The sequence below is a fragment of the Tupaia chinensis genome, unplaced genomic scaffold (genome assembly GCF_000334495.1).
Source record: "Tupaia chinensis unplaced genomic scaffold, TupChi_1.0 Scaffold000576_1, whole genome shotgun sequence".
NCBI lineage: Eukaryota > Metazoa > Chordata > Mammalia > Scandentia > Tupaiidae > Tupaia > Tupaia belangeri.
This window is the reverse complement of record NW_006160090.1, coordinates 256,988-272,335: the sequence shown is the minus strand read 5'-3', so window position 1 is coordinate 272,335 and position 15,348 is coordinate 256,988. Positions and strand designations below refer to the sequence as shown.

General features: G+C 38.5%; 1 protein-coding gene across 1 annotated transcript in view; it reads right to left on the bottom strand.

Moving 5' to 3' along the window:
- Positions 1–229: 229 nt before the first annotated feature.
- Positions 230–15,348, bottom strand: part of WDR72 (WD repeat domain 72) — a 223,968-nt gene continuing 208,849 nt past the window's right edge. The window contains exons 18-19 of the mRNA XM_027775611.1: positions 7,178–7,282; positions 230–1,163 (exon numbers count right to left, since the gene is read on the bottom strand). Coding sequence (XP_027631412.1) covers positions 1,108–1,163; positions 7,178–7,282 — 161 coding nt within the window. The 3' untranslated portion in view covers positions 230–1,107. The remainder of the gene's footprint in view (positions 1,164–7,177; positions 7,283–15,348) is intronic.

Genomic DNA, 15,348 nt, shown 5'->3' with positions numbered 1-15,348 from the left:
GCGTGCCCAAGACCTTGAGAGGAGAATGGAGGAGAAGGGATTGCGGTATGGCCATCCCCCCTGGGGGGTGATTTCTCGCTTTCTGTCTCTCTGTCTCTCTCTGTCTTTCTGGCAAGTGCATGCGCCCTATGGTAAAAATCTCTCCAAAAAAAAAAAAATGCTGTTCGTTCATGTTTGGTTTATTTTAATTTTTCAGTTGTACTTTATTTCAATTTGTTCTATAGATTTGGAAATATTTGTATATTAAATTTTTTTATGATTTTTTATAAATCAAGGAATCTTGCATTATAAATCACAGCAAATAAATCAGCTCACTATAGGTCTTAAGAGACAACCACTTTACATCTGTTCCTACTGTTCTGTAGGTGTTTGATGTAGAATTTCCGCTAGTTGGGCTTCCTTCTGGGAAGAGAACTACATGTGTTTATAGTTAGTAAGGACCAGCTGTGATAGCTATGCTATTAGTCTGTTTGCCTTCTCTATCCTACATATATATATATATGGCCTGCAAGGTGAACCTTTGGCTAAGACATCAGTGTCCAGGCTATTAGAAAACCCAAGTAACCAAACTGTGCAAGGGTAGTTATTGCTACACTGTGTATATGAGTTACCTGGGCTAACTGATGACTAAGTAGAAATGGTTATGGTGGAAAACATTTCATGTTTTGGAATGAGATTTACTACAGTGATACATCTGAATTAAAGCAACTACTAAAACAAATGTCTTAACCTAACAAATCAAATCTGGTAAAGTTTTTATACTAAATACATTAAACAACATGAAGTTTAAAAGTACTGTGTGTTACATTGGCTTTAATGTTGCTTATTCTATAATTCAGGGAATGAAAAGATAAGACAATCTAAAGCACTGTTAAATTTGTATCTGTGCACTGGCATTCTAGAATGATCTAGACTATGATATACTATTGTTAGATAACTGTGGGAATCTTCAGTCAGCAATTATATTTTCAATACACTCTAAAGTATTAGCAAAACCACTCTAATAATTTGAATAATAACAACATTACTTTTATACAATGATAAACGAAAGGCATGCTTTGGGTGTCTTAATTTGTCCGATCCTAATTCTTCCAGATGCGATTCCATTTAGCACACCTTGCAGGAGCACACCTTTACGATCCATGAATGATGTCTTGGCTCACCTAGAAAGAAAAGAGATATCCTGGGTTACACAGTGAAACACAAAAAGAGGAAAGAATGAAGGAGGAGGAGGAGAGAGAGATAAACAAGGAGGAAGAGAAGAGGGAGAAATGAGGAAAGAAAGGAAGAAAGGAATTGTCTGTCATTTCTACATTCCTTTCCTATCTTGAAATATGTAAATGTATAAAAACATTCTTGTCCTATAAAGTAGGTGAGTACATTTTAATTGTGCACATTACTAATAAGTTATCTTTTTAAAATTGCCAAAGAAGATGCATGTTTTCAACAAGATGAATTTGGTTTGAAATTAGTAAATTTCGAGAAAGTTCTTAGAAAAACCTGCAACTACAATTCTACAGTCAAGCCATATGAATATTATTGGACCATCAGAAAAGTCATGACCTATTTTTCTATGTTTTTCTATGCAAAAAAGTGTCATGACTTTTCCAATGACCCAATATTAATATTTGATACATAGTTTGAGTTATAGAATTAAAATGGAACTTCCCCCCCCCCTCAGATTATTTGCATGGTCAGTCTTGTAGGCTAAATGAAACTCTTTCAAAATTTATTTTGACTATCAAACTGATTGTAGCATTGTGCCTTAATTAACCATTTTTAAATACATTAATATCAATGACGTGTCCTCAAATAGTAATTCCCTTTTCTCCTAGTAAAAACTCAAAAAGCTGATTGTTGGTTCAGTTAAACCAATATTGTATACTATAATAAAAGTGTATGTGTGTGTGTGTGTGTGTGTGTGTGTGTATTGGTCTACTATTTTATATTCTTTTAAAAATTATGTTGATGTTTAAAGCTTTCCTTAGGGTAAACTAATAAAAATAGTGATATCGTTAAACACTATTGGAAGAAAGAGCTTATACTTCACTGCTGAGACTGTTCTTACTTCTTCTAGAACATTTTTTTAGCACTAACCCTAAGAAGTGTGTTCTCGATGGCTGTGATTGATGGGCTGCTCCCACGTTCTACATTTTTTCTGCTTCATGCATCATCATCAGCCATCTCCAGCACTCCAGTCCTGAATCTGTCCTACTTTCTGTTACCTGATTTCTGCTGGTGATTCATGAGGCAGAATAGTAAAAGAAAAAAAAAAAAAAACATCTACCATGGCTTTTCACAGTGCAGTATACCCTGGAAACTATGAGAAATCTCATTTTGTTCAGCTTCATGCAAATGTAATATTGATTGACAATGATGAATATAGATCTACACACATAATGTGTGATATAAAACCCACTAAAATGTTCTATTAATGGCAAAATGCATACTGATTATAAACTACTTTATAATGATGTAAAAACACTTAGGCGAATGCATTTTTGGGACTTCCATGCTTTCTTACCACTACTACTTTCATCTGAAGCTACTGTTAAGTGCTCTGTCTGTGAGGCAGAAAAAATAAAATTCTTAATTTTCCAAGGCAGTAAGGTGATTAAAGCTCGAGGTCTCTCATTAACACTGGTATAAATACCGTGACCATCTCACTAATTTCTTACCACCACGGTATAAGGAAGAGGAGCAAGGCATCCTTTTTATTATTATAATGGAGAATGGGGATTGGACTTTAATCACTGTATAAGAAATAGCTAACAAGAGGTTAACCAGCAAAAAATTCCACCGAACTATTTTTGTGATAACGTCTTTCAGTCTCAGAAGCAACCAGGCCTTAAAGCGCCCAAGAAAGAAAGCCTAATGGCCCTAAAAATCTCAAAAACGGGAGCTGTAAGTTCACAATATTGTCTCAGTGCTTCTATAACTAGACATCAAAGTTATTCCCACAGGCTTCAGGAACGTATAAATGCCAGTGAAGGAGCAAGTAGACTTCACGGAGTCTAAGCCCGAAACTTCAATCTGGGATTCACCTGTGAGTCAAAACTCTTTGCTAATGAATTATTCCAAAGAAAAGACCCTGCTGAGAGACACTTTCCCCTATCAGCGGAGACCTTCAGGTTTACTCGCAGGGTCAAAGTAACAGGAATGCTCTGGTCTAAAGGTGCTTTGCCAACCTTAATGGACTTCAGGCACTCGCCTGGGTATACAACTTGAACCAATAAAGAGATCACAATGGCGTGATGCGGAAGGTAGCGCGCTCTAGAGACCAGGTGAACAACCACTCCACAATGCATCTAACTTGTGACCTATATGTAGACTGCAGCCCATGGACAGATGGATCATCCCCGTCAAGTCAGCAGATTGTAAAAACAAACAATCTACATACTGAGTTCAAAATCCACTATATTCCAAAGTAATCAATCCACGAAGTCAATTCTCCTATTTTACATAAATCCTAAAAATTTGATTGTATTAATGACACTTTTAAACTCTATTGATGTTTAAAATAGCAACGTCATCTTCTTTTAAAAAGATTTTTTTTTTTCTGTGTGTCAATGTCCCTCTGCTTTTCGCATATAAAAATAGGTTGGTATTAGCTATAGAAGCAGCAAAAACTAAAGTAAAATGATGTTTAGAAGATTTTCAAAGCAGAGACTTTATTGGGAAAGAACAATATATGAGTCAATATTGGTAAACAGGGCTTGGATGGGGAAATAATTTCTTTTGCTTCCATTTGCTATATGTTATTCAAACAACCAGTCTATTCATTAAATATGATGTAATAAATATATTAGTCATTTAGCATTGCATAGATAAAACTATGTAAGGTCAATACTCATTAAAGCTAGAGGACTGACCACATTCAACTTGTTAAGGGGGGGGGCACTTTGCATGTAAGTAAAAGGTTAAAAGGAATTTTAAATGAGTGATAGCATTCCACCTTGCAAATGGTAAGAATGATGTGTTTGAATTTAAATGCACTTCTTTCCATACGATAAATAAAGGGCATATCTGTGTGTCAATGTCCCTCTGCTTTTCGCATATAAAAATAGGTTGGTATTAGCTATAGAAGCAGCAAAAACTAAAGTAAAATGATGTTTAGAAGATTTTCAAAGCAGAGACTTTATTGGGAAAGAACAATATATGAGTCAATATTGGTAAACAGGGCTTGGATGGGGAAATAATTTCTTTTGCTTCCATTTGCTATATGTTATTCAAACAACCAGTCTATTCATTAAATATGATGTAATAAATATATTAGTCATTTAGCATTGCATAGATAAAACTATGTAAGGTCAATACTCATTAAAGCTAGAGGACTGACCACATTCAACTTGTTAAGGGGGGGGGCACTTTGCATGTAAGTAAAAGGTTAAAAGGAATTTTAAATGAGTGATAGCATTCCACCTTGCAAATGGTAAGAATGATGTGTTTGAATTTAAATGCACTTCTTTCCATACGATAAATAAAGGGCATATTGATGCAGTTATAAGCTCAGCCGCAGAAGGAAGCACCTTTACTGGCTTGAATACATCTTTCCAAATCTCACCACTTAAAAGTCCCAAATTTCACTTCTGCTTCTAAGGTGGTCAATATTTTCAAGAGTGACAGCACTCACACAGGGGAAGCAGAGGTGACCAAACCACTAAAGTGATGCTTACAGTGTGGGAGCCCCCACATTTTGAATGGTTTGCTATTTGGAAGTTAATTTGGGGTGTCAAAAAGTGGACACTCATATTTTCACAGCTCAAGGAAGTCCTTCTGTGCCACCAAATTCACACAAGAAAGACAAAACTTATTTTCCTCCATGTTCGGTTTTAGGAATCCTGCCTATCGAATGTTCATACTTCAAGCAAATGTACCCTCTCATCAAAATCTTTCTTACTAAACAAGCACCTCTGTCAGAAGTGTCTTAATTTCTTATCACAGAATTTTATCCACACAAGGAGCAATAAATAATTCATGTTGCCGCCTCTTTGTTGTGTGTCCCTGAACTGCACAGAGCTGGAGGGCTGACAGCTGTGTCAGGACAAGCACCAAAGATCTGACATGACAAGTGACTAACAAGTTTCTTTCAGTTCATAGTGAAAGAAGACAATGGCCCAAAGTGCAGAGAGAAATCCTGAAACAAAATAAAACTGCTTCTTTCTTTTTACCTAAGTGTTTGCTATGAGCTGATTTCCAACCCGCAAGCCCTGGTCATTTTATAGGACTGCCCAGCCCCCTTTATCCTCACACTCGCTTGGCCATTTACGCCTGGCCACGGATCAATATGAGCAATTCTTGGAGAAATACGATGTCTCCATGACAACCAAGCCACAAATTCTCAGTGGAAGGCAGTGAGACCAGTAGTGAACTCTCCAGAGGTTTCCAGGCCTATAAGGCAAGATGTCTTAAAATGCAGGAATGGACAGAGGAAAAAGCTAGAGTAATTCATTCTTTATTACCAGTGTAATGATGTCCGATGTACAGAACAGTACTCACTTTTTAAGTGAAGATTCTTTATCAGCACCTATATTTTCTAATTAATCTTTCTATCTTGTTCCTTAGTTTTGATTGTGTCCATCAGATAGAATTTGTTATATTTGAATTTCACTACAACGCCACTCATATTGAGGGATGACAGAAATTTATTCTATGCTTGAAATGGTATAAAGGTGGTATAATCTGATCCATGGGAGTCTGAAACAATGGGCACGTGGGTAAAAACTTGAGTTGTGGATTTAACTGCCTAATGGAATAATTGATAGAAGACTATTTATAAAGACTGTTTAAAAACCTAGTCAAAATTAGCAATGTTGGTCAACGCTCAAAGTGATCTTTTAAAAATACTTTTTATTATGAACACTATCGTTATTACCCTGTGCCGCTTAGAATGACACTGATCTACACTTTTCCTTTAAATATCATGGCAGAGGGTAGGGTTAATTTGCTCATTAAAAATGCTGTCATCGTTAAAGGTGCTCTTTCTCAGTTCCCTGCGATGTTAAAGCAGAGAGTGGTTGAGAATGGGCACACAGTAGTCCTTCCCCTTTAGAGGAATCCCAGTGTAATGGAGGGGACTGAAATACAATGCTATCGCCACTGGGCCTGTTGGGGTTCCCAGATGACTTAGGGGACCTGACATAGATTGCAGGCTGCACCTTTCACTGAAAATTAAATCTCAGTAGCTCTCCTCGGGGAAGAACCAGGGGACTGTTTGCAGCTGCCCCCTGTCAGCGAAGGCTACAAGATTTGGAAATCTCTTAACTAAGCTGACAGGCCACAGAGAGGATGAATCAAAAATATGATACATGGATCAGCACACAAAGATGGGAGAGGGGAGAGGGTACACAGCAGCCAGATAACACACAGAAGAGAAAATATTAAGTGGAGGGAGGTATTTAACTCTCTCACTCATGGTAATAAGGTACCTTTGGCACCTTATGGCTTTGCAGAGATGAGGAATGTCATTCAACTTTTACCAAAAATGTTTTTTTCTTTTAACTAATTAGTTGTTAAGACTGGCCATGCTCAAAACAAAACAAAAAACAGAAACAGAAATCTATGCTTGAGTGGCTCTGGCCATCTCCTAGTACATTTCTATTTTTTCCACCAAGAAAATATAAATATAAGTCACTTCGACAGAGAGAATTTTATTGCATGAGAAAGGGTTACCATTTTTGTTTCCTTGCTTTGGTTCAAAACAGCTGACAATATCCATTGCTGTCATGCTAAAACAGTCTCATCCCCATTAGAGTCCTGTTTGTATTTAGAAAGGTAAATAGAATTGCGATGATGACAATCTGCTGCTCTTTCTGTCTCTCCACTTCCGGCTAGTGTTAGATGCCATTATTTAATATATTTAAAATGTTGCCATTTCTCTAGTTTCCAATCTCTGCCTCTATTAACCAGTTTAGCTTAAAAGTGATGCTAATGAACTAATAGTGTCAGCTTCCCTTCTCAGTCATAAAGCCTTTGTACTTCCTCCAACTGAATTCTTGATGAAAGAGGGAAAGATAACAGCTCCACACTGTGACCCTGGAGGTGACCATTAATTTGACAGTGCAGCTGCTAAGAGAAAACAGCATTACAATGTCCTCTCCCCCCACCCCCTTCCAAGGACCCCAAAGCTGTGTCAAATTTATCATTTTATACTTGACTATTTTTAAATGGCTTTCACCTGGACTCTCAGACTCGTCCAAGACGCATCTGTCAGGCATGTCCTCAATGTCTTGGAAGTTTGCCGAGTTTGAGGTGCTGTCATGCTTGGCCGGACTGACTGGAGCTATTAAAAAGAGAGAGAGAAAAGAAAGAGAGAGCGATGAAAAAGTAGTAGCAAGCCACTAAAACATTTCCTTTCAGTTCCACAGATATTTCCAGGGACACACGACGTAAACACAAATAATAAATTGAAATAAAATGTATCCTCTAAGTATTTATTGGCAGACACGTAATTAGTTGAAAAATCTATAGATGTGACTTTATCTTAGAAGAAAAATAAGTTCATGGCATCAGCTTAAAAGCTACCAAGTAACAAAGTGATCTCCTCGAAGTCGAAATCGTATTTTTAATGCATAAATCTAAAACAATATAGTCAATTAACGGCAATAGGACACAGAGAGAAGAACATCAGGCTAGTCAATTAGGAAGACCAGCTCTAAGCTGTGACAACGGTTCCTTTTACCATACGAATCACAGCTAATGAACGCTTTGAGTGCATTTCGGTTTTCTTCAATTCAGCTAAAAACTATGGTACTGAACATGGAAAAAGTAAGTCCTATAAAAAGTCCTATAAATTTAAAAATATAGAATGAATACACTGAAAACAATAAGGTGGGCTAGTATTTTGATTGGTGGGTCTCCAAACTGTCAGGAGACAGTATTTCCTAAGTAGGAATTATGGCCAGAATGCAAACACCTTACACCTGATACTTCTGCTAGAGAAACAAAGTCAAGCTTCCACACTTTCCCCCAAGATATATTACTTGGTCTAATTTACCTCCTCAAGTAACATATTTCCGTATTACACCTGCTCTGTAAATCATCAGAAAAATATGGGCCTTGTCTTCATGAAGAAACTTAGTGAATAAACAAAACAAGCCTTCAGTAACAGAAATTATGTCATACTTATTTGTCTGAGGCCAAATGCTATAAATAACATCTTTATTCATATTTATATCATTATATATTATAAAAATTTGAGTACAATGAAATTTTATACAATGTAAGCTGCTGCAGTAAACGCTGTTACTGTCACTTCAGAACTTGGTAACACACTACATATATATATATATTTTTTTGAGAAGTCTTTTGTTATAGGGAGCATGCACTGGCCAGAAAGACAGAGAGAGACAGAGAGACAGAAAGCGAGAAATCACCCCCCAGGGGGATCGCCAGGCCACAATCTCCTCACCTCCTTTCTCCTCTTGGGATCTTGGGCACGCATGCACATGTACCCGGTTTGAGTTTAAGCCACCGGGTCTGAGACGTGAACTGCGGTGCACTACATGGGAGTCCAGCGACATAGCCATTACGCTAATTGCTGGTCCCACATACACGACATATTTTATTTAATTAATTTATTTTTTTGGAGAGGTTTTTGCCATAGGGTGCATGCGCTCGCCAAAGAGAGACTGAGAGACAGAAAGTGAGAAATCACCCCCCAGGGGGGATGGTCACGCCGCAATCCCTTCTCCGTTCTCCTCTTGGGATCTTGGGCACGCACACACACACGCCCGGCATGAGTTTTAAGCCACCGGGTCCGGGACGCGAACTGCAGTCGACTGCATGGGAGTCCAACGACATAGCCATTATGCTAACTGCTGGTCCCCACATATTTTATTGATAGGACATACATGCAATAAACAAAATATACGTTTATACATCATACATGAGATATGTTGGCACAGGGGAGTGCTCCTGGCCATTGTCTCTAAAAGTCCATTAGGAGATGAGCGAGCAGTGCTGAGGTGAGACTAGGCTGGCTCACACACTCAGTAAGTGACACGAGTGTCCCGCACAGTGTACAGGAGGTATTAGTAGTGCTCACATGTGCCACACCACACTCCTCCACATTTTTTTTTAAGTTTTGTTTATTTATTTCTTCCATGACCGAGAGAGAGAGACAGGGACAGAGAGAGAGGCACCCCAGCAGGTCTCCACATCGCGATCCACCCCTGCTTCAGCCAACCCAGACACAGGCAGATGCATACCCAGCACCTACGGGGAAAGCCTGGGACATGAACCTGGGACCTTCCTGTGTTGGTCACGCATTGGAGTCCTGCATCCCTGTAACGCCACCGTCTGGTCCCTTCCTGCTGTTTTAACGGAGTGTATGTAACAATGGTGTTGACAACAGGACTGCATAGAAACACTGGAAAGGTGACTAGTAACATAACTGTGGTCCAAATACTCCCTCCAGTAGCTCCACCAAACCTCCCAGGACGGATGATGCTCCTCTGTTTTGAGCAAGTATGAGCACAGTGTGAATTCAGGGCTTCACTGAAAACTTTTGATTAGAAAAAATGAGAAAAAGACAAAATTCATATTTTAAATAAACGAATTTTTAAAAGCTTTGTGTATCTGAATTTTATGGAAAAAAATAGGGAAGTAGATAACATGCTTGTTTCACTCATTTCTGGGTGCCCTGTATATAACACAGAAGGTATAGAGAAGGCATTTTTGAAGGGTTTATAACGTGAATGAACAAATGAAGGAGAGGTACCATGCCAGATGGCCTCCTGATCCAAGAGAATATGTGCTTTCTTTTCTTTCTGCTGGATCTGTTCAGTTTCTTGGTTAGGCCCCTTTGTGACCAAGGCTCCATATTTGCAAAAGGGTGATGTGGTTCAGTCTTTGATTTGGAAGGAGAGGCATGTATGGCCCAAGTAGTTACTGATGTAGCTGCCTTTAACTCAATTTCCTTCAATTTAGTTCATACTCACAGATTATTTTGAAATTCATAGATTTTTGTGAAATGTTGAAGGGAAATAATTAAATATATCGAAGTTGCAGAATATTATATGCCAATATAAGATCAAATTTTCCTGGTTTGTTGAAGTGATTTTTCTCTCTCTCTGTCTTACTTGTAAATGTGTAAATATTAGCATAAGTAGTTACAGTAGGGAATAAGTCACATTGCTAAATCTATTATGAGAAGCCAGTGAGGTAGCACCTCTACTTATTCAGGTAAATGCATTGCACTTGTCATCCAATATAGTATTCTTCCACAATTTAAAATTGTTTCTCCATTCATACATTTATTCAATCCTTTGGCAAATATTATCAAGTGCTCAATATTTAGAAAATACAGTTATAAATCAGAAATCTCCAAGTAGAATAGGATATAATACCAGAACGACAAAGTACATGCCTGCAACTATTTTCAGTGGTAATAAAGTGGGCCCAGGGTGTACTGACAGCCCGAATCTCCCCCGAAAGACACAATTTAGGTGAGCTCTAGTTCCATGACTGTCATTAACCTCACACTAGTAGGTACCATGCCATCATTCTGCTTTCACCTCTGATGACTCGTATGGAGGGGGTAAGAGAGTTGGGAGGGTTATTCTTCAGATATTTTACTTAATTACACATTAGCTTCCAGATCTGAAATGAACAAGATTTGTTCAGTTTGACTGGGTGGTTCACAGACCACCCAATTATACGTTCTGTAGGAGAAATGCTTCCACTCTGCCAGCTGGGAGCAGCAGACCTGGAAGAGGTTAATTACTGCCATTCTACTTTTTGTTTGTTTGTTTGATAGGCTAATCCTTGCAATTGTTCTTTGGGGTGTTTCCTGTGATGTTTCATCATTAAACTCTGACATGATGGGTGACCACGGCTGCTCTAATGAATCATTTCAAAAACGATGGCATCAACAAATATTGATCTAGTGCCTGTTGTAGGCAGAGTTCTGTGCTAGACTGTGAGAGGTGAAGAAGTGAAGGTCCTTTTAATGTGCCCTCATACAACTTGGGATCTAGTTGGAGTAGGGTAAAAAAGCAACGTAGGGGCATTGGCGACAACACTCTAAGAGTGACATGATTTTTAGAGGTGTAGAGAAGTCCTCTGCCATCAGGAAGTCTGGATGACTCAGATCTCCCTGAGTAGAAATGTGGGAATCCTCACGGGAGCCATTCAAGCCAGAGAAAATGATATAAATTTAGGTGTTGCTCAAGACAGACATCGGCCTAGTGCCACAGATGTATTTGTTAACAGGACATTGCCGCCTTTGTTGGTATGTATTTTTAATGAATTCTCCCTGCATAACTCTTTGAGCTTTTCCTGAATTGCTGTTGTTGGCTAATTCTTCTCACCTGTAGAAGTTAGCTTTAGACAGGTTTTTTTGTTGCCCTAGATAGTCAATAATTTGATCTTTACTGATGGTGGACCCATTTATCACAGTAAGTTGTCCTTTCACTATACATATTGACTTTTATTTATCAATACCAAAGTCCATTTGTAGCTCATCACTAAAGTTCTTGGATATTTTCAGTAGTTTTTGAAGGTGCATTTCAGAGCTTGCCAGAGAGGTACTTTTGACATCAATATAGTGAAAATGGTTCCTAAGCTCATCTTCAGCTTAAAAATCAACAACTGTTTATTTCCTCTGTAATGGATTCTGAAATGGTCCACGTTTGGGGGGTAGAGGTAAAAAAAAGGCAAATGCTTTTTGACAGTTCTACCACTGAAAGAGGTAAAGCTGTTCCATTTACTCATCATAAACTAAAAATATCGGCAACTGCATGTTTCTGCAGTATCTTTGGTAGCTAGATGATTCCATGTACGGCTATGAATGTATTTGACTAGGTGCCTTTAACCATACTTCTAGATGCCAAAAAATGGGTAGTTCAGCTGAAGACAACAGGAAGCCAGTAGTTTTAAAAATCACAGCCAAGTATACCTTCCAAGGACACTCATAAGGTTGTATGAGGAAGACTCTACAAGAGGATTTATTGTTTAAAAAATGGTGGTGGCAGAGTCATGAGTGATAACACTATTCACCGCTCCCTGTTCTGTTTCAGTTTCAGTTATTCTCTAAAAATTCTCTTTTTTTTTTCCCCCTCATCATTTACAGAAAGACATTAGTAGCTGTTAAAGGTGGCTAGGCCCAAAAAGCAAACAACTCCAAGAACTACTATGCCACCCTTTAAAAAGAGAGTGGCCATTGGGGAAGAAAATCTCCATTTCCTTCTAGGAATAACAACTGTTCTTTAGAGCTAGGTTACTATCATTTGAATAGAGACTTTGTTAAAAATCTATGTAATTTACTGTGTGAATAAAATCTGCAGCTCTGGGCTAGCAGATGGCGTAGTGGTACGTCACTGGACTCTGCATGGCTGATTGTGGTTTAAGTCCTGGACCCTGTGGCTTGAAACTCTCGCCAAGCACGTGTTTACATGCCCAAGATCTTGGGAGTAGAATGGGGGAGAAGGAATTGCGGTGTGGCTACCTCCCTTGGAAGGTGATTTCTCACTCTTCCTGTCATTGTCTCCGTCTCTGTCTCTCTCTGGCAAACGCACACACCCTAAGGCCAAAACCTCTAAAAACAACAATAAAAACCCTGTGTAGCTCCAAATAATGGTTTTAATACAATGACTTAGGAATGGTTTAAAAATAGATCTCACCGAGGGACCAGCAGTTAGCGTAATGGCTATGTCACTGGACTCCCATGTAGTCGACTACGGTTTGCGTCCTGGACCTGGTGGCTTAAAACTCACACCAGGCACGTGTGTGTGCATGCCCAAGATCCCGAGAGGAGAATGGAGGAGAAGGGATTGTGGCGTGACCATCCCCCCCCCGGGGGGGGGGGATTTCTTGCTTTCTGCCTCTCTGTCTGTCTCTGTCTGTCTGGAGAGCGCACGCACCCTATAGCAAAAACCTCTCAAAAAAAACCAAAACTAAGAGACAGTTCAGAACCATGGAATGAACAATAGAAAATAAGTCAAAGTACTGAGTTCAAATCTACTAGCTCAATTCAGTAGCTGACAGCTTGATCACTTGGCTGTTTATAACTGCTCTCTCTTCACAATCTTATTCAGTCACCATGAAATAAACTAAAAATATGTATTTCCAGCTGCTTGGAAAATAGCAGAACCATATCAAATTCAGATAGAAGAAATATTAATGCAATACCGGCAGTTCACAGAAGACTGCATTAAATTTTAAACTAGAGAGAGATATAATCCATGCGAGGACTTTAAGTGGTAACACCAAATTCGTAAACAAAGAGGGTATCATTTGAACAGAGTCCAAATTTAGTTTACAAAGTGGCTTCCCTCTAGATAGATGTCTTATCAGGAAAATGTATCTAGCTAAAGAGGTGTACACATATTACCTCAACTTTAAAAGTATCTATTGAGGTAATTTAAGTGATAGGAAGGATCTCTGATTATATTAGAATAGCAATAGTTACATCCTGTAGCAGTCTTCAATGTGGACTAGAAACTGGAAATAAAACCATACATAGATGTTCCAGATTAAATTAGTACCTAATTAGGATCTTCACAACTAAGTACGACCTGTTTATGGACAAGTTCAGCAAGATGAATTAACATTAGACCAATATGTTTCTGCCATCTTCCTGTAGTTACAATCTGACACGGAATATTACTTACTGGGTGGTATTTTTCTAGTATGAATTATTTTATGGATGACTTTTTTTCGACAGATAAAAAATGAATTTCCCAAAATGCTGTGAAGAATAACTACTATTTTGGTATCCTTATTTAGAAGGGTAGAATTTAAGTTATTACTTCATTTCAATACAACATACACACATGGGACAAACAGATTATAGACTACTTAGGCTAAGGGGAAAAATTCATCTATTGTTAACTTCTACAGGTAAGAAATATGGCTAGACCACACAACTAAGTTTGGGAAAGATAAACGTGAATGAAAACCACTTATTAATTATTGTTATTATTTAATTTGTTATAACGCATGTACACTTGCCAGAGAGACACACACATACACACACAGGGAAAGTGAAAAATCATTCCCAGGGGGCACAATCGTTTCTTCCCCATCTTCTAGGATTTTAGGCATGTATGGACACACAACAGGCATGTTTTCTCAAGCGGCCACATCTGGAACTCGAACCATGTTCAGCCATGTAGGATCCAGTCACCTTAACCACCATGCCACCAGTTGGCCCTTGCTTACTAAATATTTTAAAATGTTGCTTTTTTCCTCTCGAATACAGAAATTCCCTGTTACCCAGGGTGTTTAAATAATGGGCTGCTTTGGTAAGGCTCATAGGCAAGCAAATCCTACATCTCTAGTCGAATGCAAGGTGCAAGGCAAGTACTCAAGAGTCCTTACCAAACGGATGAGTGAGACTGGAATAAGAATTCCTAAGAAATACAAATACAATGACTAATTTCATCTGCAGTTTAAGGGGAAAGTCTCAAGTGCTAGGATTTACAGCTCAAATTTACCCAAACACTCCCAAAAATCTATTGATGATTGATGACAACAGGTAATTTACATATTAAAGAGACTCTATCTGCCTTATTTTTGAACAGAAAATAACATTCTTCACTGTTTGGAACCAGAACATATATACTAATTAAAAGATAGCAAAATATCAGGGCTGACAGGTGGCATGGTGGTTAAGTGCGCTGGACTCCCACATGGTTCACCATGGTTTGAGTCCTGGACCTGGCAGCATGCCCTCTCACTTTCTCTCTCTCTCTCTCTCTGACAAAGTTAAAAATGAGTAAATAAATAAAGTTAAATAAAATAATTTTAAAGAAGACAACAAAATATGAGTCATTTCCTGATAGAGATGAATTTATGAAGGGAATGTGTTGTATTAGAAAAAAGCTTGATTCAAATGACTCAGAAGATCTATTTTTCAAGTTCACCTCTGCTCCTGATGTGACCTTGGGCTTGCCATTTCACTTTCCTAACCTTGGGATTTTTTTTTTTTAATAAAATAAAGAAGTTAGATTGAATGGCTTCTTCATTGCCCTCCAGCCCTGAGACTCAAATATTCTGTTAAATAAAAATCCAAGACCAACCAACCACTCAGTACCTCACCGAAGAGGATACCGGGAGGGTAAATGGACATTGCACTAGCCTTAGAAATCATGAGAACTTTTGAAGTCCTTTCTGAAATAAGTTGGTATTTTTCTACAAGAGGACTGGCTACTTCTTGCCTTCAGTTCCCAGGGATGAGAGGCTCTCAGTTACAGTTTGTTGTATGAATGGACAAGGTTATAGAGGGATGTGGTGTTTCAGGGAAACTGGACTTTCCACCATTCAAACTTCTTAAGGCGAGAATCAGTACAGTCCGAATTCTTTCTATCCCTTTTATCTGTAAGGAAGGAGCCCAGGAAGTCATTT